This window comes from Pseudophryne corroboree, chromosome 2 (assembly GCF_028390025.1).
Source record: "Pseudophryne corroboree isolate aPseCor3 chromosome 2, aPseCor3.hap2, whole genome shotgun sequence".
Classification (NCBI taxonomy): Eukaryota; Metazoa; Chordata; class Amphibia; order Anura; family Myobatrachidae; genus Pseudophryne; species Pseudophryne corroboree.
The window spans coordinates 196,141,062-196,168,647 of record NC_086445.1 but is presented as its reverse complement, the minus strand read 5'-3'; the positions used below and the strand labels follow the sequence as shown (position 1 = coordinate 196,168,647).

General features: G+C 46.5%; 1 protein-coding gene across 1 annotated transcript in view; it reads right to left on the bottom strand.

The window, feature by feature from the left end:
- The window catches only part of NCKAP1L (NCK associated protein 1 like), a 616,762-nt gene that overhangs the window by 543,713 nt on the left and 45,463 nt on the right, over window positions 1-27,586 (bottom strand). The window contains exons 4-6 of the mRNA XM_063952202.1: window positions 25,113-25,169; window positions 16,748-16,890; window positions 12,250-12,340 (exon numbers count right to left, since the gene is read on the bottom strand). Of these exons, the coding sequence (XP_063808272.1) occupies window positions 12,250-12,340; window positions 16,748-16,890; window positions 25,113-25,169 (291 nt within the window). The remainder of the gene's footprint in view (window positions 1-12,249; window positions 12,341-16,747; window positions 16,891-25,112; window positions 25,170-27,586) is intronic.

Here is a 27,586-nt window from a genome sequence, read left to right as displayed (position 1 = left end):
TAGCACGAACAGCTTGTAACGTACTCTGCTGTAATGGCTTGAAGTGTGCACACTTCTATTGAATGTGAAGGTATATTACAATAGATTAAAAAAAAAATTGTTAAGTGAGTGCCAGAAAAACAAAAATTCACTCACACTTTGGGAATCGTACCCGGGACTCTCAGCATGGGAGGCAGAAGACTTCACCGCTTGCCCACGCCGCTTCATGGAAGATACACAAGCTCATGTGTAAAAGTACTGTAAGCAGCAATTCCTTCCCATTGGTGTTTGTTTATGCCGTTAAGGGACTTGGACGCTCATATTGCATAACACAGTATTTAGGCAATTGACAAGTGTTTTAATACGTTCGTTTGCATATGTATAAACTATATATATATTTTTTTTAACTGACCCTCTCCGTCTGACCATTGGTCTGTGTGTACATTAACATTACAGTCGTCTCTGACCATTTGCCAGAGCTTGTATTGTAGATCATTCCGCCGTTACAGATGGGTCCACGGTTAGCTTGACTAGTTTTCTGCGCCTAGGCACAACATGATTTATTAGCATAAACCCTTCATCTATTGTTCTCAGCTGCAATACAATACAGGGAACAATACAGCAGGGGATTAAGTCATTACAGCAGGGGATTAAGTCCGACTAGCCAGTCTCAGTTAATCTTATTAAAGTTCAATATAAATGTGGACCCATCTGTATTCGCTCTAAAGTACTGGATTAGTGGAGCTTCAGTCACCCAGTGGTGGAGATGTGTATTGCATGCTGAGTATGTAGTCGTGCCTCCATGCGCCTATCCGTGATTAAACTCTGCGACCTAAGCTATCGCCTAGGTGCGACTAAACCTCCATTTAGGCGGAGAAACAGCCAAGATAATGGAGGCTCCATTTGTATTATAAATGGAATAGACCAGCAGTTAATGTCACTGTAACAATGACACGGAGGTAATTTCTGAAGAACCATGTTTGAATCCTGGTGGACCTGGACGCATGCCATTTATAACACAGGGAGGAGGGGGAAAAGTTTTTGTTAACTCATTTTCTTAAGAATGGTCTGTGTTTAATTACTGTATGTTGCAACTAGGCTGTTAGTTAATGTAATATTTTTGAAACCTGCATGAAACATACACTCTAATACTGATCAACAATGACCACAATCAATATTTTACTGGTTTGACACGTAATTTTGTCATTTATCATGGTTTATAATATATCAACACCATGCAATTTGATAACAAAATAGAAAGAGTGGACATTTTTGAAAATGAAGAGTTGAGAGAGAGTTGAGAGTGTCTGAAAATCAGGGACAGAGGGACATGTTACAATAGATTTAATTTCTAGAAAAAACACAGACATGCAAAAGCATACCTCCCAACTGCATACCTCCCGATTTTTGCGGGATAGTCCCAATTTTTGGGACTGTCCCACCCGTGGGCTGCAGTGTCCCGTGGTGGTGGGGGGAGGGGGCATTTGGGAGGCTCCTGTCATTGCTGCTCTGCTTAGCACTTAACACTGTCTGCATCCGTACAGCATCTATTCAATGGAGACAGAGGGACTGGAGACATGCCAGCAGCTCACAGAGCGCTGGACATGCCCCCACACTGATGAAAATGGGGGTGTGGCTCGTGACCGCGGCACTTTCACATAGGCCATGCCCCCTTTTCAACACGTGCACACATGTTCCGATCCCATTGTTTTTAAGGTTGGGAAGTATGCAGAAGCAGGGGTTGGCTGCCAACTTTTAGCCTCGGGGCAAACACAAGCATGTGGCTCATTTTTCTACCAGCAAACTGAGACTGAAAAATTAGCCTAACAAAAATCTTGCAGGTTTAACTAACATGTGTGTGATTTAAGCAGCCATTTAAATATATAAAGAAATAATATCAAAGAGCTACAGTATAAACAAGTACAAAACCTACTAGCCCCAACTCACAAAGCAGTGACTATTCTAGTGTCCTCTGTTTTATATAGAGAGCTTATCAGTGACCTCTATACAATAAATACATTAAAAATCAGACTCCAAATCCACAATACTGTATGTGGAGTTGTAGGGAGCTATGCTAGAGCTCAAATGTTGTCATAGTAGCACATCACCAGAATCTCTCCTACATTGCTTTTAATTGAATTGTCCCCTATGGGTTAGTGAAACCCCTATAGAGGAGGTAGATATTGATTCCTCAGTATTTTATGATCAGTTTTATTAGACATTCCCTGAAAAACTGACATCTTGTCAGGGCTGGCGCTTCCATTAGGCAGCTGCCTATGGGCGCTGAGACCTAATGGGGGCTGCTTACCTAGGCTGCCTGGGAGAAAAATGAAGGATATCTCTGAAAGAGAGACATCCTTCTTCTAGATTAGGGGTCGGCAGGCATAGGAGCAGTGCCATGTGTGGATCAGTCAGCTGCTCAGGAAATCAGACACAGATGACTCCCAGCCATAGAGATTGGGAAGAGAGGATGCATAGGTGACAGGTAGGCGCCAGGGAGAGAAGAGGACAACGCATCAGGACAATGCATCACCCAGACTTCCAGGTTCCCTGCAAGCGTCAGTGTGACATTGTGTCACACTGTCCCCCCAGCATATACAACACTGAACTGCCTGTATCACCTCCCTGCTAGCTTCCTCCCCGATGTCCCCAGGTTCTGTGTCACCTCCCCCATGTCCCCAGGTCCTGTGTCCATCCGCCCCCTTCCCCACTCTTGTGCCCATGTCCTGTGTCACCCTCTCCAACTCATGTCCCCAGGTACTGTGTCACCCCTTCCCCCTCATGTGACCAGATCTTGTGTCACCCCCCTCCCCATGTCTTCCGGTCCTATGTCCCTCCTCTCCCTCTCTCCACCCTCATGTGCCCAGGTACTGTGTCACCATCTCCACCTCATGTGTACATGTCCTGTGTCACCTCCCCCATGTCCCCAGTTACTGTGTCACCCTTTCCCCCTCATGTGTTCAGGGCTTGTGACCCCCCGCCGCCCACCCCCCAGGTCCTGTTTCATCTGGTCCCCCTCATGTGCACTGTACATGTACTGTGTCATTCCCCCCCCCCCCATGTCCCCAGTTCCTGTGTCCCTCCATTCCTTCTCTCCACTCCCATGTGCCCAGGTACTGTGTCACCTTCTCCCCCTCATGTGTACATGTCTGTTGTCACCTTCCCCATGTCCACAGGTCCTGTGTCCCACCTCCCCCCCTGATATCCCTAAGTCCTGTGTCTCTCCTCCCCCTTCCCCCCGGCTTGTGCCCTGTCCTGTGTCACCCCTTCCCACCCATGTTTCCAGGTACGGTGTCACCTCTTCACCCTCATGTGTCCAGGGCTTGTGTCAGCCCCCCCATATCCTGTGTCACCCCCAAGTCTCCAGGTTCTGTGTCATCTCCTCCAAGGGGGCTTCGTTGGAAATGCCCCATTTGGCACAGTGGGGTCTATTTACTAAGCCTTGGATGGAGATAAAGTGGACAGATATAAAGTCCCAGCCAATCAGCTCCTAACTGCCATGTTTCAAGCTGTGTTTGAAAAATGACAATTAGGAGCTGGTTGGCTGGTACTTTATCTCTGTCCACCTTTTCTACGTCCAAGGCTTAGTAAATAGACCCCCAAGTATTTATTTCTACAGGGTGCACAGAGCTGTGAGGCTGTCACCAGTAAAGGAGGCGGGACCCTACAGGCACGCAGTGGGAAGGAGAGAAAAGTAGAGGGGCGTGTAGGTCCATGGCGCATGCAGGAAGCATGCAGCTGTAGTGTGCCTGCAAGCAAGTAGTTTTGTCCACTCCCTTTGAATCTACACTGGCAGATATGCGACGGGTGGCTGGAAGATGCTGGCCGCATCACTGACTGTATTTTTAAACCACAGTTGAAACAGTACTTCTGCCTGTCTGTAAGCCACCGTGGGCATGTGTTGTAGCATGCAGCTGCAGCCAGCTGGCGGCCATGAACGTCAAAGTTATAGCGGCATGGGGGACAGATGGCACCCTGTAACCTAGCCTAGCCCGCCATTCTAGATATAGGGGTAGATTTACTAAAGCTTCTAAAATCTAGGGGTAGATTTACTAAAGCTTCTAAAATGAAAACTGGAGGTGTTGCCCATAGCAACTAATCAGATGCTAGCTATAATTTCTCTATTGCATTCTAGAAAATGAGAGACAGAATCTGATTGGTTGCTACGTGTAACACCTTCAGTTGTCTGTTTTAGCTGTTTTAGTAAATCTACTAGAGATGAGCGCCGGAAATTTTTCGGGTTTTGTGTTTTGGTTTTGGGTTCGGTTCCGCTGCCGTGTTTTGGGTTCGACCGCGTTTTGGCAAAACCTAACCGAATTTTTTTTGTCAGATTCGGGTGTGTTTTGGATTCGGGTGTTTTTTTCCAAAAAAACTAAAAAACAGCTTAAATCATAGAATTTGGGGGTCATTTTGATCCCAAAGTATTATTAACCTCAAAAACCATCATTTCCACTCATTTTCAGTCTATTCTGAATACCTCACACCTCACAATATTATTTTTAGTCCTAAAATTTGCACCGAGGTCGCTGGATGACTAAGCTAAGCGACCCTAGTGGCCGACACAAACACCTGGCCCATCTAGGAGTGGCACTGCAGTGTCACGCAGGATGTCCCTTCCAAAAAACCCTCCCCAAACAGCACATGACGCAAAGAAAAAAAGAGGCGCAATGAGGTAGCTGTGTGAGTAAGATAAGCGACCCTAGTGGCCGACACAAACACCGGGCCCATCTAGGAGTGGCACTGCAGTGTCACGCAGGATGTCCCTTCCAAAAAACCCTCCCCAAACAGCACATGACGCAAAGAAAAAAAGAGGCGCAATGAGGTAGCTGTGTGAGTAAGATAAGCGACCCTAGTGGCCGACACAAACACGGGCCCATCTAGGAGTGGCACTGCAGTGTCACGCAGGATGTCCCTTCCAAAAAACCCTCCCCTAACAGCACATGACGCAAAGAAAAAAAGAGGCGCAATGAGGTAGCTGTGTGAGTAAGATAAGCGACCCTAGTGGCCGACACAAACACCGTGCCCATCTAGGAGTGGCACTGCAGTGTCACGCAGGATGTCCCTTCCAAAAAACCCTCCCCAAACAGCACATGACGCAAAGAAAAAAAGAGGCGCAATGAGGTAGCTGTGTGAGTAAGATAAGCGACCCTAGTGGCCGACACAAACACCGGGCCCATCTAGGAGTGGCACTGCAGTGTCACGCAGGATGTCCCTTCCAAAAAACCCTCCCCAAACAGCACATGACGCAAAGAAAAAAAGAGGCGCAATTAGGTAGTTGTGTGAGTAAGATAAGCGACCCTAGTGGCCGACACAAACACCGGGCCCATCTAGGAGTGGCACTGCAGTGTCACGCAGGATGTCCCTTCCAAAAAACCCTCCCCAAACAGCACATGACGCAAAGAAAAAAAGAGGCGCAATGAGGTAGCTGTGTGAGTAAGATAAGCGACCCTAGTGGCCGACACAAACACCGGGCCCATCTAGGAGTGGCACTGCAGTGTCACGCAGGATGTCCCTTCCAAAAAACCCTCCCCAAACAGCACATGACGCAAAGAAAAAAAGAGGCGCAATGAGGTAGCTGTGTGAGTAAGATAAGCGACCCTAGTGGCCGACACAAACACCGGGCCCATCTAGGAGTGGCACTGCAGTGTCACGCAGGATGGCCCTTCCAAAAAACACTCCCCAAACAGCACATGACGCAAAGAAAAAAAGAGGCGCAATGAGGTAGCTGTGTGAGTAAGATAAGCGACCCTAGTGGCCGACACAAACACCGGGCCCATCTAGGAGTGGCACTGCAGTGTCACGCAGGATGGCCCTTCCAAAAAACACTCCCCAAACAGCACATGATGCAAAGAAAAATTAAAGAAAAAAGAGGTGCAAGATGGAATTGTCCTTGGGCCCTCCCACCCACCCTTATGTTGTATAAACAGGACATGCACACTTTAACCAACCCATCATTTCAGTGACAGGGTCTGCCACACGACTGTGACTGATATGACGGGTTGGTTTGGACCCCCACCAAAAAAGAAGCTATTAATCTCTCCTTGCACAAACTGGCTCTACAGAGGCAAGATGTCCACCTCATCATCATCCTCCGATATATCACCGTGTACATCCCCCTCCTCACAGATTATCAATTCGTCCCCACTGGAATCCACCATCTCAGCTCCCTGTGTACTTTGTGGAGGCAATTGCTGCTGGTCAATGTCTCCGCGGAGGAATTGATTATAATTCATTTTAATGAACATCATCTTCTCCACATTTTCTGGATGTAACCTCGTACGCCGATTGCTGACAAGGTGAGCGGCGGCACTAAACACTCTTTCGGAGTACACACTTGTGGGAGGGCAACTTAGGTAGAATAAAGCCAGTTTGTGCAAGGGCCTCCAAATTGCCTCTTTTTCCTGCCAGTATAAGTACGGACTGTGTGACGTGCCTACTTGGATGCTGTCACTCATATAATCCTCCACCATTCTTTCAATGTTGAGAGAATCATATGCAGTGACAGTAGACGACATGTCCGTAATCGTTGTCAGGTCCTTCAGTCCGGACCAGATGTCAGCATCAGCAGTCGCTCCAGACTGCCCTGCATCACCGCCAGCGGGTGGGCTCGGAATTCTGAGCCTTTTCCTCGCACCCCCAGTTGCGGGAGAATGTGAAGGAGGAGATGTTGACAGGTCGCGTTCCGCTTGACTTGACAATTTTCTCACCAGCAGGTCTTTCAACCCCAGCAGACTTGTGTCTGCCGGAAAGAGAGATCCAAGGTAGGCTTTAAATCTAGGATCGAGCACGGTGGCCAAAATGTAGTGCTCTGATTTCAACAGATTGACCACCCGTGAATCCTTGTTAAGCGAATTAAGGGCTCCATCCACAAGTCCCACATGCCTAGCGGAATCGCTCCGTGTTAGCTCCTCCTTCAATGTCTCCAGCTTCTTCTGCAAAAGCCTGATGAGGGGAATGACCTGACTCAGGCTGGCAGTGTCTGAACTGACTTCACGTGTGGCAAGTTCAAAGGGCATCAGAACCTTGCACAACGTTGAAATCATTCTCCACTGCGCTTGAGACAGGTGCATTCCACCTCCTATATCGTGCTCAATTGTATAGGCTTGAATGGCCTTTTGCTGCTCCTCCAACCTCTGAAGCATATAGAGGGTTGAATTCCACCTCGTTACCACTTCTTGCTTCAGATGATGGCAGGGCAGGTTCAGTAGTTTTTGGTGGTGCTCCAGTCTTCTGTACGTGGTGCCTGTACGCCGAAAGTGTCCCGCAATTCTTCTGGCCACCGACAGCATCTCTTGTACGCCCCTGTCGTTTTTTAAAAAATTCTGCACCACCAAATTCAAGGTATGTGCAAAACATGGGACGTGCTGGAATTTGCCCAGATTTAATGCACACACAATATTGCTGGCGTTGTCCGATGCCACAAATCCACAGGAGAGTCCAATTGGGGTAAGCCATTCCGCGATGATCTTCCTCAGTTGCCGTAAGAGGTTTTCAGCTGTGTGCGTATTCTGGAAAGCGGTGATACAAAGCGTAGCCTGCCTAGGAAAGAGTTGGCGTTTGCGAGATGCTGCTACTGGTGCCGCCGCTGCTGTTCTTGCGGCGGGAGTCCATACATCTACCCAGTGGGCTGTCACAGTCATATAGTCCTGACCCTGCCCTGCTCCACTTGTCCACATGTCCGTGGTTAAGTGGACATTGGGTACAACTGCATTTTTTAGGACACTGGTGAGTCTTTTTCTGACGTCCGTGTACATTCTCGGTATCGCCTGCCTAGAGAAGTGGAACCTAGATGGTATTTGGTAACGGGGGCACACTGCCTCAATAAATTGTCTAGTTCCCTGTGAACTAACGGCGGATACCGGACGCACGTCTAACACCAACATAGTTGTCAAGGCCTCAGTTATCCGCTTTGCAGCAGGATGACTGCTGTGATATTTCATCTTCCTCGCAAAGGACTGTTGAACAGTCAATTGCTTACTGGAAGTAGTACAAGTGGGCTTACGACTTCCCCTCTGGGATGACCATCGACTCCCAGCAGCAACAACAGCAGCGCCAGCAGCAGTAGGTTTTACACGCAAGGATGCATCGGAGGAATCCCAGGCAGGAGAGGACTCGTCAGAATTGCCAGTGACATGGCCTGCAGGACTATTGGCATTCCTGGGGAAGGAGGAAATTGACACTGAGGGAGTTGGTGGGGTGGTTTGGTGAGCTTGGTTACAAGAGGAAGGGATTTACTGGTCAGTGGACTGCTTCCGCTGTCGCCCAAAGTTTTTGAACTTGTCACTGACTTATTATGAATGCGCTGCAGGTGACGTATAAGGGAGGATGTTCCGAGGTGGTTAACGTCCTTACCCCTACTTATTACAGCTTGACAAAGGCAACACACGGCTTGACACCTGTTGTCCGCATTTCTGTTGAAATACTTCCACACCGAAGAGCTGATTTTTTTGGTATTTTCACCAGGCATGTCAGTGGCCATATTCCTCCCACGGACAACAGGTGTCTCCCCGGGTGCCTGACTTAAACAAACCACCTCACCATCAGAATCCTCCTGGTCAATTTCCTCCCCAGCGCCAGCAACACCCATATCCTCCTCATCCTGGTGTACTTCAACACTGACATCTTCAATCTGACTATCAGGAACTGGACTGCGGGTGCTCCTTCCAGCACTTGCAGGGGGCGTGCAAATGGTGGAAGGCGCATGCTCTTCACGTCCAGTGTTGGGAAGGTCAGGCATCGCAACCGACACAATTGGACTCTCCTTGTGGATTTGGGATTTCGAAGAACGCACAGTTCTTTGCGGTGCTTTTGCCAGCTTGAGTCTTTTCAGTTTTCTAGTGAGAGGCTGAGTGCTTCCATCCTCATGTGAAGCTGAACCACTAGCCATGAACATAGGCCAGGGCCTCAGCCGTTCCTTGCCACTCCGTGTGGTAAATGGCATATTGGCAAGTTTACGCTTCTCCTCCGACAATTTTATTTTAGGTTTTGGAGTCCTTTTTTTACTGATATTTGGTGTTTTGGATTTGACATGCTCTGTACTATGACATTGGGCATCGGCCTTGGCAGACGACGTTGCTGGCATTTCATCGTCTCGGCCATGACTAGTGGCAGCAGCTTCAGCACGAGGTGGAAGTGGATCTTGATCTTTCCCTAATTTTGGAACCTCAACATTTTTGTTCTCCATATTTTAATAGGCACAACTAAAAGGCACCTCAGGTAAACAATGGAGATGGATGGATACTAGTATACAATTATGGATGGACTGCCGAGTGCCGACACAGAGGTAGCTACAGCCGTGAACTACCGTACTGTGTCTGCTGCTAATATAGACTGGTTGATAATGAGATGTAGTATGTATAAAGAAGAAAGAAAAAAAAAACCACGGGTAGGTGGTATACAATTATGGATGGACTGCCGAGTGCCGACACAGAGGTAGCTACAGCCGTGGACTACCGTACTGTACTGTGTCTGCTGCTAATATAGACTGGTTGATAATGAGATGTAGTATGTATAAAGAAGAAAGAAAAAAAAAACCACGGGTAGGTGGTATACAATTATGGATGGACTGCCGAGTGCCGACACAGAGATAGCTACAGCCGTGGACTACCGTACTGTACTGTGTCTGCTGCTAATATAGACTGGATAATAATGAGATGTAGTATGTATAAAGAAGAAAGAAAAAAAAAACACGGGTAGGTGGTATACAATTATGGATGGACTGCCGAGTGCCGACACAGAGGTAGCTACAGCCGTGGACTACCGTACTGTGTCTGCTGCTATAATAGACTGGTTGATAATGAGATGTAGTATGTATAAAGAAGAAAGAAAAAAAAAACCACGGGTAGGTGGTATACAATTATGGATGGACTGCCGAGTGCCGACACAGAGGTAGCTACAGCCGTGGACTACCGTACTGTACTGTGTCTGCTGCTAATATAGACTGGATGATAATGAGATGTAGTATGTATAAAGAAGAAAGAAAAAAAAAACCACGGGTAGGTGGTATACAATTATGGATGGACTGCCGAGTGCCGACACAGAGGTAGCTACAGCCGTGAACTACCGTACTGTACTGTGTCTGCTGCTAATATAGACTGGTTGATAATGAGATGTAGTATGTATAAAGAAGAAAGAAAAAAAAAACCACGGGTAGGTGGTATACAATTATGGATGGACTGCCGAGTGCCGACACAGAGGTAGCTACAGCCGTGAACTACCGTACTGTGTCTGCTGCTAATATAGACTGGTTGATAATGAGATGTAGTATGTATAAAGAAGAAAGAAAAAAAAACCACGGGTAGGTGGTATACAATTATGGATGGACTGCCGAGTGCCGACACAGAGATAGCTACAGCCGTGGACTACCGTACTGTACTGTGTCTGCTGCTAATATAGACTGGATGATAATGAGATGTAGTATGTATAAAGAAGAAAGAAAAAAAAACCACGGGTAGGTGGTATACAATTATGGATGGACTGCCGAGTGCCGACACAGAGGTAGCTACAGCCGTGAACTACCGTACTGTACTGTGTCTGCTGCTAATATAGACTGGTTGATAATGAGATGTAGTATGTATAAAGAAGAAAGAAAAAAAAACCACGGGTAGGTGGTATACAATTATGGATGGACTGCCGAGTGCCGACACAGAGGTAGCTACAGCCGTGAACTACCGTACTGTGTCTGCTGCTAATATAGACTGGTTGATAATGAGATGTAGTATGTATAAAGAAGAAAGAAAAAAAAAACACGGGTAGGTGGTATACAATTATGGATGGACTGCCGAGTGCCGACACAGAGGTAGCTACAGCCGTGGACTACCGTACTGTGTCTGCTGCTAATATAGACTGGTTGATAATGAGATGTAGTATGTATAAAGAAGAAAGAAAAAAAAACCACGGGTAGGTGGTATACAATTATGGATGGACTGCCGAGTGCCGACACAGAGATAGCTACAGCCGTGGACTACCGTACTGTACTGTGTCTGCTGCTAATATAGACTGGATGATAATGAGATGTAGTATGTATAAAGAAGAAAAAAAAAAAAAACCACGGGTAGGTGGTATACAATTATGGATGGACTGCCGAGTGCCGACACAGAGGTAGCTACAGCCGTGAACTACCGTACTGTGTCTGCTGCTAGTATAGACTGGATGATAAATAATGATATAAAAAATATATATATATCACTACTGCAGCCGGACAGGTATATATTATATAATGACGGACCTGCTGGACACTGTCTGTCAGCAGAATGAGTTTTTTATAGAATAAAAAAACACCACACAAGTCACACGACGAGTGTTTAACTTTTTCAGGTAGACAATCACAATATACTGGTGGTCAGTGTGGTCAGGTCACTGGTCAGTCACACTGGCAGTGGCACTCTGGCAGCAAAAGTGTGCACTGTTTAATATGTACTCCTGGCTCCTGCTATAACCTATAACTGCTCCCCAGTCTCCCCCACAATTAAGCTGTGTGAGCACAGTCAGATATTATACATAGATGATGCAGCACACTGGGCTGAGCACAGATATGGTATGTGACTGAGTCACTGTGTATCGTTTTTTTCAGGCAGAGAACGGATTATATTAAATAATAATAAAACTGCACTGGTGGTCTCACTGGTCAGTCACTAGTATAACTAACTAACTACTATCAGCAAAATTCTGCACTCTCTGAGTACTCCTCCTAAGCTCCAGTAAATGAAGTGTCTCACTCTCACTCTCCTATCTATTTCTAAACGGAGAGGACGCCAGCCACGTCCTCTCCCTATCAATCTCAATGCACGTGTGAAAATGGCGGCGACGCGCGGCTCCTTATATAGAATCCGAGTCTCGCGATAGAATCCGAGCCTCGCGAGAATCCGACAGCGTGATGATGACGTTCGGGAGCGCTCGGGTTAACCGAGCAAGGCGGGAAGATCCGAGTCGCTCGGACCCGTGTAAAAAAACCTGAAGTTCGGGCGGGTTCGGATTCCGAGGAACCGAACCCGCTCATCTCTAAAATCTACCTCCTAAAGCAGGGGTGAGCAGCCCTCCCAGCACTGTGTTCATGAATGTTATTGATGTCATTAGCAAGAACTCCGCTATTCCCTTATCTTAGACTTATACTTGGGCTCCGGCCCCACACCATCACAATTTCATGAGAATGAAATATGGGACAATAAATTACCTGTATATTCCAGTGTTGCCTTGAAACATAGGAGTAAGCTAAGTTAATTCACCAAAGGGGAGATAAAAATACTTAAATACAAATACAAAAGACCTCACCTTAGTATGAGGTCCAAATTCTTCACTTAACTTTTTCAATGGGCTGTCATACTCCAGTAACATCTGCCCCAGACGGGCATATGATGGATCACTGCGGGGCAAATATTATATGAAACAAATGCTGTGAGTTACTGCAGCAACTTTACTATTTGGAAGCATGTTATTTCTATGGGCATAATGCAAGATTGATTGCAAAACAACATTTTCCTCTAATGGACAAAACCATGTGCACTGCAGGTGTGGCAGATATAACATTTGCAGAGAGAGTTAGATTTGGGTGGGTTATATTGTTTCTGTGCAGGGTAAATATTGGCTGCTTTATTTTTACACTGCAATTTAGATTTCAGTTTGAACACAACCCACCCAAATCTAACTCTCTCTGCACATGTTATACCTGCCCCACCTGCAGTGCACATGGTTTTGCCCATTAGAGGAAAATGTTGTTTTGCAATCAACCTTGAATTAGGTCCTGTGGGGGTCATTCCGAGTTGTTCGCTCGTTATTTTTTTGTCGCAACGGAGCGATTAGTCGCTAATGTGCATGCGCAATGTCCGCAGTGCGACTGCGCCAAGTAAATTTGCTATGCAGTTAGGTATTTTACTCACGGCATTACAAGGTTTTTTCTTCGTTCTGGTGATCGTAATGTGATTGACAGGAAGTGGGTGTTTCTGGGCGGAAACAGGCCGTTTTATGGGTGTGTGCGAAAAAACGCTACCGTTTCTGGGAAAAACGCGGGAGTGGCTGGAGAAACGGAGGAGTGTCTGGGCGAACGCTGGGTGTGTTTGTGATCTCAAACCAGGAACGACAAGCACTGAACTGATCGCAGATGCCGAGTAAGTGTGGAGCTACTCAGAAACTGCTAAGAAGTGTGTATTCGCAATTTTGCTAATCTTTCGTTCGCAATTTTGATAAGCTAAGATTCACTCCCAGTAGGCGGCGGCTTAGCCTGTGCAAAGCTGCTAAAAGCAGCTTGCGAGCGAACAACTCGGAATGAGGGCCTATGTTCATGTAGTTATGTAATTTCCAAATTACAAAAGCAACAGGTAATTCTGATTAAAAGCATTATATCCATTTTTCTTTATACCTGCCAAAGAGACACGTGGGCTGGATTCTTAAGGTTCCTGACTGCTTCTCTTAAAGCTATGGATGACACCCAAAGGGGGAGGGGTGAGAGGACCATTTACAAGCCTCAGTTAAAAGACTATGGTTGGTTAACAAAAATAATGTATGGCCATTGCAACAATATGCTTCAGCAATAGCACCACCCACCAAAACCTCCTGCATCATTTTATTGGGCTGTACTCATTCCCACTTGCTTTCATTGGTGGTTAGTGGGGGCTTGGTCCTTTAGGATCTTCCTGTATGCTTTGCACATCTAAGGCTGTTTGTTGCAATGCTTATAAGAAAAAGCCTCAGTCTAGGATTGCGCCATTGGCGCGTCTAAACCCATCTAAAGTCCCAGGTTAGGGCGATCAAACAGGAACCACGTTTTTTTGCACCTTTCATCTCGCACCTTAGGAGGCTGCAAGCTGAAATGTGTCCCCCAGGCTGCATGCACACCCGAACAGAGCAACAATTGAATTGCTCCGTTGGGTGCCATCTAGTGCCAGCCAGGGCGAATAACAATTTAATTGACCCCATTGAAGGGTATGCTATCATTGCTGAACGTGGTGTTAGGTGCAACTTTGTACCTTATTTATTATGTTATTTATATAGCTCACATCAGTCCCTGCTCCCAGTGGACTTTACAATATATATTCCCTTTCACATGGACAAACAGCAGCCAATTGGGCTACCAGTATGTTTTTGGAGTGTTGCAGGATAGTAGAATGCATGAAGGAAACTAACGTAAACATGGTGAAAACATACAAACCCCATACCAATAGGCCATGACCGGGAACTGAATTTATAGTCTCTTTGCTGTAAGGCAGCAATGCTAACCATTACAACAATTACTATATACATAGGATACACCACTGACCTATCTATAATGCGTGCAAGGTGGGTGGTGCACATGGGCCCCTGGGTCCATAGTTTTGACAGTAATGGAGAATTTTATATATTTTTCTATCAGTTTATAATATACATATTAAGTTAATATATGTAGACAAAGCTATAAACAATATTTTTATAAACAGTATGTTCTGAAGTCATTGATCATGGGGAAACTTTGTCACAGCCCAACACATGTTTTGGTACCGAGGATTTTTGAGCTGATTTTATCTATATTTGGAGTTCTGATTTCAAATCTAACATTCATTTTCGCCTATAAGCTCTAATTTTTTGAGATATAAACATCGTCTGATTTGTGTTACCCTATTTCATATTAGGCCTATGATTCACATAACAAAACACAAAACGTTAAAAAAACATAGTCTAAAAATATTTTCTAGAATAGTTTAGTGACATCAATAATACATACTAATATTACAGTAACACTATAGTGACTCAAATAACACTTTTTTTTTAAATAATAAAATGAAACCATAAATGAAAAGAAAATTAGTTTAGGAAGCTTCTATTGTAGGACATTCTTCAATGGACTTTGGGGGTCATTCAGATCTGATCGTAGATGTGCTAACTCTGACATGCGGGGGGGACGCCCAGCACAGCGCTAGTCCGCCCTACTCCCCCCCCCACACACACACACACACAGGTACAAAAGCATCGCCAGTGCTCCGTGTCCCGGGTCGCAGCGGCTGCATGTGACGTCACGCAGGCACTGCGGCCCGCCCCCCCCCCCCCAAGGGTTCAGACACGCCTCTGTTGTCCGTACCACGCTCCACCAATGGCGTTCTAATGCCGTTGGCACACCCTCTCCCACCCCGCAACCGCGTCTGCTTGTCAGTCAGGCAGAGGCTATCACAGCCCTGCTTTATCATCTCACTGGACTCCCTGCTTTAGCATCTCACTGGGCTCCCGGGGTGTCGCTGCAGTGATGCAGTCTGAATTACCCCCTTTGTTTGGACAGTCTCTTTGTAAATTCCAGCTGTAATATGCCATCATATGTACTGTATATCCCATTCCCCTGGTAGCGATCTTCCATTGTTTTAATGTCCTGGTGAAATCTTTCACCTTGCTCTTCGCTCATATCACCCAAATTTTCGGGGAAATGGTCCAAGTGGCTGTGTAAGTAATTAACTTTTATGCTCATATTACATCCAAAGTCTCTGAAATCAATGAGCATGTTGTTTATTAGCTCAGCATAGTTTTGAGCTTTGTGGTTGCCCAGAAAGTTTCTGACAACCAGGACGAATGACGTCCTGCTCAGACTGAAAGTGGCCCAGATGGCGATGTGCCATGGCCTTGGCATGTGCAAAAAGTATAGTTGATAGAGAAAAACTGTTTTCGTATTTGGAATTAGGACACCCAATATAACCAAAATCAATACTAACATTCCAGGTACCAAACAATTATTTTTTTTTTGTTGGGCAGTGTAATACATTACTGCAAATTCTCATGAATATTGTAGATACCATAAATTTCTGTCATCTGTATAAGAGCACTCACCCAACAGCTGTGCTCTTATATGGTTACAAACTCCTTGTTGACTTCTAATATAATTATAATTTTCTTTAAAGGCAAAGACTCATTATCTCATATATAGTTTAAATAATCTCTATTGGTACCACCAGAATGTGTTTATTCTGGGATGGTATCAGGGTCCCGGTGCTTGGGATGCCGGCAGACACAATACCGACAGCGGCAACCCGTCGCTCTGCATCCCGATACCTGAGTAGTAAGTATACTATCCCTAATCCCTAATCCACCTAACTCTAACCCTTCTTCCCCGCAGCCTGACCCTAAAGCCCCATACACATGGGGAGAGATGTGTGCTGAGTGATCTATCAGTGACCGCTGAGCACACATCTCTCCCCCACTCAGCACACATTGTGATGTGTGCTGAGCGAGGGGGGCGCACATTTCACCCAGCGGTGAAATGAGCGACCTGCTAGATTGTGCCTGCATGCAGGCCAATCTAGCACCGGTGATAGCGACGCATCGCTATCACTGTGGGGCATACATACGGAGAGAACCGTGCTTAACTGCTAAACATCTAGTCAGATTGCTTAGAATTTAAACATGGATCTCTCCGTGTGTACCCTCCTTAACTCTTCCCAATGGTGCCTAACTGTAACCACTCCTACCCACAGCCTGATCCTAACCCTCCCTCCCCCGCAGACTATCCCTAACCCTCCCTGGTGGGGCCTAACTCTAACCCTCCCTCCTCTGCAGCCTAACCTTCCTCTCCCCCCCCCCCCCCCCCCCCGCAGCCTAACACTAACTCTCCCCACGCTGCCTAAAACTAACTCCCCCGCATTCTACCAGTATGCCCTCCCAGCAGACGCTCATTCGGGATCTCGGCGTTTAGGATTACAGCGCCAGCATTTAGATACATGTTGGGATGCCGGCATCGATATCCCAACTGCCAGGATTGCAAACGCCGGGATCCTGACCGGATACAGTTTATTTGATATATTTAGTACGTGTTACCTACCTGTGGCTTTGTAGCATTTCAAGGGCACAGTGGTAAAGAGCAACTAGCGTTTTTCTATCTTCAATCCGTGACATTAGCAGAATGACGGAGAAGTAAGTCACTATCAGGTCAAGGTAATTCTTAGTGAAGGTGTAGTTTACATTCTGCAAGGTTATTATACAGAAACAAATATATAGTTACCTTAGGAAATATCCCCATCAGGTGCATTCTGCTAAATAATACTATATTGCATTCACTGGTACATGGAAACATGGTCAATATACTGTAATTTAGGAGTTCAAAACATTTACTGGAATATACGGGGTGTTTGCGCTCCAAGCTATTGCATCAAGTATTCCTAAAGCTTTTTAATGACACATGCACCTAAATATCAACTGATCAATGGGTAAATCCATATACAGATGGGTCCACATTTATCTTGACCTTTAATAGGATAAACTGAGACTGGCCAGTCGGACTTAATCCCCTGCTGTAATGACTTAATCCCCTGCTGCATTGTTCTCTGTATTGTATTGCAGCTGAGAACAATAGATGAGGGGTTTATGATAGTAAATCATGTTGTGCCTAGGCGCAGAAAACTAGTCAAGATAACCGTGGACCCATCTGTATATATAACAATACAGCAGCAGCTACAGTATGCACATTTTTGTGAAAACAGCATGGTGGCTTTGTAGGCTTTTTATTTAATTGAGCAAAAGGAGTAGATGACTGGGCACACTGCAAAGCGTTATGATAAGAGGCTTCAGAGTTTGTTTAATGGTAAAAATGAGTTTTATGGCAAGAACTTACCTTTGTTAAAACTCTTTCTGCGAGGTACACTGGGCTCTACAAGGATAGACATAGGGGTGTAGAGTAGGATCTTGATCCGAAGCACCAACAGGCTCAAAAGCTTTGACCTTCTTCCCAAGATGCATAGCGCCGCCTCCTATATCACCCCGCCTCCGTGCACAGGAGCTCAGTTTTGTTAACCAGCCCAATGTAGTAATAAGTAAAAGAGACGACAACTGCCAGTTGCCACAAACACCACACTCTCCCGACAGGAGAAGTGTCAGCGGGTAATGCCATACCAACCCAAAGAAGCTAAGTGCGTCAGGGTGGGCGCCTCTTGGAGCCCAGTGTACCTCGCAGAAAGAGTTTTAACAAAGGTAAGTTCTTACCATAAAACTCGTTTTCTGCTGCGGGGTACACTGGGCTCCACAAGGATAGACATAGGGGATGTCCTAAAGCAGTTCCTTATGGGAGGGGATGCACTGTAGCGGGCACAAGAACCCGGCGTCCAACGGAAGCATCCTGGGAAGCGGCAGTATCGAAGGCATAGAACCTTATGAACGTGTTCAAAGAGGACCACGTAGCCGCCTTGCATAATTGTTCAAGGGTCGCACCACGTTGGGCCGCCCAAGAAGGTCCAACAGACCGAGTAGAATGGGCCTTAATGTGATCAGGAGCAGAGAGACCAGCCTTCACATAAGCATGTGCAATCACCATTCTAATCCATCTGGCCAGAGTTTGCTTGTGAGCAGGCCAGCCCCGTTTGAGAAACCCAAACACAACAAAAAGAGAATTAGATTTCCTAATAGGAGCAGTTCTCTTCACATAGATACGGAGAGCCCGTACCACATCCAAAGACCGCTCTTTGGGAGACAGATCAGGAGAAACAAGTGCCGGAACTACAATCTCCTGATTAAGGTGGAACGAAGAAACCACCTTAGGTAGATAGCCGGGACGAGTCCTAAGAACCGCCCGGTCACGGTGAAATATCAGATATGGGGAACTACAGGACAAGGCACCCAAATCCGACACTCTTCTAGCTGAAGCAATAGCCAGCAGAAACAGCACCTTAAGGGAAAGCCACTTAAGGTCAGCTGAACCAAGAGGTTCAAACGGAGACTCTTGTAACGCCACCAAAACCACCGACAAGTCCCAAGGAGCCACAGGCAATAGGGAGGTTGGATACGCAACACGCCCTGAGTAAAAGTATGCACATCAGGTAAGATCGCAATTTTTTTCTGAAACCACACCGACAAGGCAGATATTTGAACCTTGAGGGAGGCCAGACGCAGGCCTAAGTCCAGGCCCTGCTGAAGAAAAGCCAACAACTTGGCTATACTAAACTTGGAAGCGTCATAATCGTTAGATGCGCACCAAAGTAAGAATGCCAGACCCTATAGTAAATCTGAGCAGAAGCCGGTTTCTGGACCCGCAACATAGTTTGAATGAACGCCTCAGAAAACCCTTTAGCCCTTAAGACGGAAGCTTCAAGAGCCACGCCGTCAAAGACAGCCGGGCTAGGTCCTGGTAGACACAGGGGCCCTGAACGAGGAGGTCTGGGCGTTGTGGAAGTAAAATTGGACGCTCTGACGATAGGCCTTGCAGGTCTGAGAACCAGTGCCGTCTGGGCCACGCTGGAGCTATGAGAAGCAGAATTCCTTTTTCTTGCATGAACTTCCGAATTACCCTGGGCAGGAGTGACACCGGAGGGAACACGTATGGCAGCCGAAACCTCCACGGTACCGCCAGCGCATCCACGAATGCTGCTTAAGGATCCCTTGTCCTTGCTCCGAAGACCGGAACCTTGTGATTGTGTCGAGACGTCATCAGATCTACGTCTGGAAGGCCCCACCTTTCCACTAGGAGTTGAAACACTTCTGGATGGAGGCCCCACTCGCCGGCATGCACTTCCTGACGACTGAGAAAGTCCGCTTTCCAATTCAGGACTCCCGGAATGAATATTGCCGATATGGCCGGTAGATGGCGTTCTGCCCACTGTAGAATCCGTGAGACTTCCTTCATTGCTAGGCGGCTTCGAGTGCCGCCTTGATGATTTATGTAAGCCACTGTGGTGGCGTTGTCCGACTGTACTTGAACAGGACGGTTCTGAATTAAATGCTGGGCTAGGTTCAAGGCATTGAAGACCGCCCGCAACTCCAGAATATTGATCGAGAGGAGGGACTCCTCCTTGGTCCACCGCCCCTGAAGGGAGTGTTGCTCCAGCACCGCACCCCAACCTCTTAGACTGGCATCTGTCGTCAACAGGACCCAGTCGGATATCCAGAACGGATGGCCCCTGCACAGTTGCTGGTCCCGGAGCCACCAGAGCAGCGACAGATGGACCTCCGGAGTCAATGAGATCATTTGAGACCTGATTCGGTGAGGCAGGCCGTCCCATTTGGCTAGAATCAGCCTCTGGAGAGGGCGAGAGCGAAATTGAGCGTACTCCACCATGTCGAATGCTGACACCATGAGGCCCAGCACCTGCATCGCCGAATGTATCGACACTTGCGGACGAGAAAGGAAGCAACGAATCCTGTCCTGAAGTTTCAGGACTTTCTCCTGAGACAGGAACAACAGCTGGTTGTGAGTGTCCAATAGTGCTCCCAGATGCACCATGCTCTGAGCAGGGATCAGGGATGACTTCGTCCAGTTGATGAGCCACCCGTGGGCTTGCAGAAACCGGACCGTCACATCTAGATGACGCAGGAGAAGTTCTGGGGAATTTGCCAGGATTAACAAGTCGTCCAAATACGGCAGTATCCTGACCCCTTGACGGCGGCGTACCACCGTCATCACCGCCATGACTTTTGTAAAGACTCGCTGAGCCGTTGTTAAAACAAAGGTAACGCCCGAAACTGGTAATGGCAGTTGCCAATCGCAAATCTCAGGTATTGCTGATGAGACACTGCTATAGGAATATGCAGGTAAGCATCCTGTATATCCAGGGAGACCATGAAGTTCCCAGGTTCCAAGGCCAGAACTATAGAGCGAAGGGTTTCCATCCGGAACTTGGAAACCTTCACAAACCTGTTCAATGCCTTGAGATTGAGAATGGGCCGGGAGGACCCATTCGGTTTCGGGACTAGAAACAGCGGAGAATAGTACCCCCGGCCCCTCTGCGCAAGAGGCACCTGTACTACGACTCCTGTATCCAGGAGGGTCTGTACCACCGAATGTAGAATGTTTGCCTTTGTCTTGTCCAACGGGACATCTGTCTGGCAAAATCGATGAGGGGGTCGGTTTTTGAAGGCTATGGCGTAACCTCGAGTGATGACTTCCCTTACCCAGGCATCTGAAGTGATCTTCAACCATTCCTGGGTATACCCTAGAAGCTGGCCCCCCACTCTGGGATCCCCCAGAGGGAGGCCCGCCCCGTCATGCGGCAGGCTTATCTGTCTTGGAAGCTGGCTGACGGGCCGCCCAGGCTCTTTTGGGCTTAGGCTCACCAGGTTTGGAAGTGCGGGCCTGCTTGTTGTACGCCTGACCTTTTGCTTTACATGAATGACGAAAGGGGCGAAAGAAAGTACCTTTAGCCTTCGACACAGAAGGAGCAGTACTTGGCAGACAGGCAGTTTTGGCAGTAGCCAAGTCAGCCACAATCTTATTTAAATCCTCCCCAAACAGAATATCTCCCTTAAAAGGGAGTACCTCCAGGGTTTTTCTAGAGTCCAGATCCACAGACCAGGATCTCAGCCACAATATCCGGCGAGCCAGGACTGACGTAGTAGAGGCCTTGGCTGCCAGGATACCGGCATCAGAAACCGCCTCTTTAATACAACAAGAAGCTGTGACAATATAAGACAAGCATTGTCTAGCATGGTCAGAGGAGATTTCAGCATCTAACTCCAAGGCCCATGCTTCAATGGCCTCTGCAGCCCAAGTAGCTGCAATAGTGGGCCTCTATGCAGCACCCGTGAGGGTGTAAATCGCTTTCAGACAACCCTCCACACGTTTATCCGTAGGCTCTTTTAGAGACGCGATGGTGGTGACAGGTAGAGCTGAGGAAACCACCATCCTAGCCACATGTGAGTCCACTGGAGGAGGCGTTTCCCAATTCTTAGACAGCTCCGGCGCGAGGGGATAGCAAGCCAGCATCTTCTTTTGAGGCACAAACTTCGTACCCGGGTTTTCCCAGGGTTCTTGACGTATATCAATAAGGTGGTCAGAGTGAGGTAAAACTTGTTTAATCACCTTCTGACGCTTGAACCTATCTGGTTTCTTAGGAGGAACGGATAGCTCGGGATCATCCGTAAACTGTAAAATCAACTTAAGAGCCTCCAAAAGATCAGGAACATCCACATGTGAACCACCCTCCCCATCAGCCGTATCTGAGTCAGAACCTGTGGGGTCAGTGTAAGTGCCGTCTTCATCCGACGAGGTGTTAGTGACAGCAGTGGATTGTGAGGACACAATCGCTCGCTTAGAGGACCACTTGGACGTAGGCGAGCGCCGGTCAGACTTTTTAGTAGTCAGGGACTGGTTCAACTTCTTTATTTGAGCAGATAAATCGTCCGCCCACGGCGGGTTAGCTGTAGGGACCACAAACGGTTGTACTGGCATTGGGGATCCCATAGGGGGTGTTAGTTTATGAACTAGCGTATGCAGAAGCGTGGAAAAAGTGGCCCACGGCGGGTCATTATTTGCCCCCGTTGCCACCGTCCCACTGGGGGGCAAGGAGCCCCCAGAACCAGAGCCCAAAGCTGCTATATTCTCCTCATAGGTATCTGCGGCTTCAGCAACACCGGCAGTGTGTACAGCCTCAGAACCGTTACCATCAGAAGCAGACATGATATAACTTGCAGTATCAGGTAACACAGTACAATTTGTCAGCAGCACAATACCTCTAGCCCAAACCCCTGCGCAGTGTAGTCAGCACCAGCAGAGATAAAGGAGAGATATGGTGACTAAATCAGAGAAAAATACGTAATACAGTATATCTTTGTGAAAATCCTTTATTAGATAAAACCTGACGCACCAAGCCCCCTCAGGTTATAGAATATAGGGATAGCAGGTTGAGTGAAAGACACGAAATGGACACCACTCAGCTATCTAATGCACACACAAATAGTCACAGTCTGTACAATGCAGAGGTTATTACTAACAATAATACTGTACTGGACTAGCTTACACAGCTATATAACAATAGATATAACAGTACACAGTAAGAACTGGATGTATATCACAGGGTAATTGTACTAGGAAACCCTGACTAAGTGCACTCTTTCTTAACTAACACTGACTAAAAAAGGCAGGTAGAATACTTAAGTGTCATGTAAAGTCACAGCACTGACAACCAGGCGGCTTTACATAGGAGGATTTGCCCAAGCATTCCCAGGAACAGTGAGCTGAGGGATAATGGTGCCGCAGACACTGCCAGGGAGTGAGGGAGAGACAGATATGCAGCTCCAGGGCGGGAACATTTGCAGGAAATGGCGCCCTGGGGCTGGGGCTCCAGGTCTAAGCCTTATCCCCTCTGCTGGCAAACCCAGCGGGTACTGCGGGCTACTTGTAAAAAAGGTTTAGAGAGAAAACCTGACCTGCACCCATGCCCTGGTGATCTAGTGAGATCGCCTGTACTGCCACAGTGTCCACCGCCAGCGCGCGCGGCCCGCCTCCCACCGGCCGCGCCGGATCACGATGAAGTGCGGGTCCCGCGAGCGGGAACCACTTACCTCCTCCCGAAGTGCGGCCACGCGATCCCGGAGAGCCCCAGCCGTGTGTGACTAACTTGAAAGAAAACCGGAGCCTCCTGCTGTAGGTACCCAGCAACCAGGGCACGGGAGTGTACAGCGCCGCTGGAGGAGAGATGGAGCTGCAGCAGGCAATGTCATCCAGCACAATCTGTGCCTCTGCTGCAGCCCTTGTAGTCGTCTTTTTTTCTCAGAAAAAGCTTTTTCTAGAGCTGCTGTGAGCAGCTCTTCCTGTCATATGCTTGCACTGCAAGCACCAACTACAAACTGAGCTCCTGTGCACGGAGGCGGAGTGATATAGGAGACGGCGCTATGCATCTTGGGAAGAAGGTCAAAGCTTTTGAGCCTGTTGGTGCTTCGGATCAAGATCCTACTCTACACCCCTATGTCTATCCTTGTGGAGCCCAGTGTACCCCGCAGAAGAAACTGAATTTTTATGTAAGAGGTTCTATAAAGTTTTGTTGGGTTTTTTTTTAACAGGAAGACTCATGCTTCATTGTATAAATGAAGTGCATGCTGTGTAGTTGTGCAAGGTAAAATGTTATCTGACTAAAAGATTAAAGCCAATAAATCTACAGCTATCCATAGTCTAGTGCTTTGCCCCAACGCAAGAACAAAATCAACCTCCAGTTTGGCACAAGGGGCAGATTCACCTATTACAGCTGCCTGATCTGGTCGTAAGATCATAGGCTGCAGGACTCTGGAGGAGAATGATCAACTCTTGCAGACAGAGAAAGTGGAGAGAGATAATGTACCAACCATTCAGCTTCTGTCATTTTATCAAAGGCTGTGCTAGAAAAATTACAGAAGCTGATTGGTCGGTACTTTATCTCTCTCCGCATTCTCTCCAAGATTTGATAATCTCACCATCTGCCAGTTAAGGAATGGATGCTGTTGGGATGGGTCTCAGTGGCTTTTACTCTCTATGGGATCTGCCGTATGGTCAGAATATTGGATAAACTCTAGCTATTTAGCACTTGGTAGAAAAGCAGTCATAAACAATATCTAATACATCATAGGCTCCTGGGGTTCAACTATCACTGCAATACAGATGCCGCCGCCGTCAGCTTACCCGCAAATGGGTGCACATGTGGCCACATCGCAATTGCGACTCGCCATGCCTGAGTGGGACCAGTTCATGGGAGGGTACACACCCATGCAATCCTAGGGATCATGGGTGTATACGCTGTGCGTGCCATGGCAAACGACTCGCAATTGCCACGGATAGAGGCAAAGCTGAGGGAAGACACATCTGTAAATTAACAAATTTAGGGGTTAATTCACTGGTTCCCAAACTGTGTGTCTAGGCACCCTGGGGTGCAGTGAGGATCTTGCAGGGGTTCCTCGGGTTGGTGGTCACGAACCAAATCAAATTATTTATGGTCACAATGACAGGCAAAACCCATGCTGGTGACTGACAATCATAAAACATGTGGACAATCAGAAGCACAACTGTACACCACCACATAACTGACCCTAAGGATGACAGCTAGGCACCATTAACTTAATTTCATCTTTTTCCAAAATGTACCAATAAAAAACTCCTAGGGTGCCATGAAAAAAATGCTGATACTCTAGGGCACTGTGATTCAAGAAAGTTTGGGAACCACTGGGTTAATGTATCAAGCAGTGTAGAGAGCGGAAAAGTGGACCAGTGGACAAGCTGCCCATAGAAACCAATCCACTTCTACTTCATTTTATAAATTGTACTTTATAAATGCAAAATAAAAACTGATTGGTTGTTATGGACAACTTCTCCACTGGTACATTCTTTCACTGCTTGACACTCTTCATTCTTTTCACTGCTTGATAATCTACATTATTTTTACTGATTGATACATCATCCCAATAATAATAAAATCTTTTCACTCTAGCAAATATAGCAAATTTAAACTGGATCTTACAATATCAAAGTAACACTGGCAAGCATCAATTGTGTTCAGCAACTCATACACATGATCCTGCAGGGAAAGAGTAAAAAAGAATTAGACTAATTCAATTAGTGCTATGCCAACATCAAAATAAAATTACATGAGTAATGAATTACATTAACCATGGCCATGGTTAAAATAGTTGATCTGTCCTGTTTTTTGGAACCATCTGTGTCAAGGGGGTGGTATTCATGTGACCGGCGGTCTGCTGACCGACAGTCACATGACCTCCTCCACCATCCCGCCGGCTCAGTATCCCGATGGTCGGCATGCCGCCCAACAGGGACTATTTCCACTCGTGGGTATCCACGACACCCACAGAGTGGGAATAGAACCCGTGGCGACCGCAGCGAGCCCTCAGCGTGGCGAGCGCAGCGAGCCCGCAAGGGGCTTGCTGCACTCGCCCCTCCCCGCCGGGATCCCGGCGTCGGTAAGCTGACCGGCGGTCAGGAAACCGCCGGTCAGCCATACTACACCCGTGTCAAGGAACCCCAAACTCCTAAGATGATATCTCCTCTCTGGATAACCCACCTTGGCGTACCTTGAGTTTATTAGTCCTGGCCAAGAGCTAGTTAGTTTGCTTTACTGAAGAGTGGGCAACATAAGCCATCTCCCTCCTGTAGACAAACCTCTCTGGAGACCATGGCTTAGCCAAAAAACACAAAGGCAAGTGGTCCTTGTGTTTCTGCTCCTGCCCGTCCACATTATGTGTATGGACACTTCTATGTACTTGCTTAGGGCCTGCCATAGATTTAGCTATATGAGCAAAAGTATATATAGTACTTCTGTTTCCACATCTGTATTTTTAATTTGCACACATCTGAAAATAAATCATTTATTACTCTTAGTAGATGAACAGGTGTATAAACTGATACATTCCTAAATTCAAGAAACTACTGTACCAATAAATGAAACTTCAAAACAATAATATCTAAAACAATTCGGTTTTTAAAACTAAAGGCAAACAATTTATTGTAATTAATACATAAAAACCACAACAGGAAATAACAATTCTATGATGGTGACTCTAATATCCATATGCTAAGTATAGAATAGCTGCTACTAATGATCAGTAACTCTCAAATATGTGTGAGGCATAAAAATCTTAGTGCTGACTAATAAGATTTTGGTGCAAACGTTCAGAAACAGAGCGCTTCCCCAGGGCTTATTAGACTATAGAAGACAATTCCGTGCTCACTCTTAAAGACACATTAACATGTCCCAATAGTGTCCCATACTCACCTTGAAAAAGACCTCAGATAGAAACGCGTCAGTGCACCAGTAGGAGTTCCAGATAGCAGCAGCAGTGAGCGGTATCTGTTCTATCTAAGGCGGGATTTGAGGGACTGTCCAGGATTCTCTGACAAAAACAATGTGCTTGTGAGAACTGTTTGGCCACAGTTCTTACCTTTTTGGTAATTATTCACTGCTATTTTTTGGCTATCGGTCCCTGCTGAATTTGAATACTGCCTATCATCATTGATATTGTTTTCTATATGTGTGTGTGATTTTAATTAAAAACTGTACTTCACTATATTATTTACATCTCTATCTTGTTTATGACGGTATACCTGTTAACTGGAGACACATCTGTAGAGTGTATCAAGATCAAGGAAATATTGAAGAACACCGGCTAAGTTTGCTCTCCATGTACACTCTATAATGTACCAATAGAAGTTGTAAGTTGAGTCACATCACTGAAGGGGGAAGGTTTTGATACTTTATACTTCATATTGCAACACTGGTGTGTTACATGGCTCTGGACCAAGCGCACACTGGATGTTTGCAATGCATGATATTCATACATTATCAACTCAATCTTCCCTTCTGTGATTCATGGTGACACCAAAAGCCCAGAGACTATATTTTAATATGTTACTCAAACACAATTCTCTATCACATACTGATTTAATGTTAGTATTGCTACACTCAAGGGTGTAGTTACAAAAGGTGCAGAGAGTGCAGCTGCTATGGGGCCCAGAGCTGAGAGGAGCCCACCTTCCCTGACACAGTTACGTGTATTATATATGTTTTTCACCATTGGGTGGTACGTAGGGGCTCCTAACAAACTTTTGCCTTGGGCCTACAATATAGGAAAACAAAGTCATTATAATTTAAATAAACTTCCCCTAACAGGGTGAAAAGGGGGTTGACATAATTACATCATTACCGATGCGTGGCTTGCGTTGTGTGAGTGATAATGCCCAAATGGACAATCGGATCAAAATTTGGATTGCACCTCCAGTGGGTAGAATTTAATAAACTACAAAAATGGTCCTGTCACTCTTTACCGTGTCTCTCACTCACTCACTAACTCACTGACTGACTCATCACCAATTCTCTTACTTCCCGATATGTTAGGAAGCTGAAATTTAACATATGTATTCTTCAGGTGAGAAATAGGAAAAGTACGTAATCAGAATTTTAATACACCTCCCCTAAGAGGA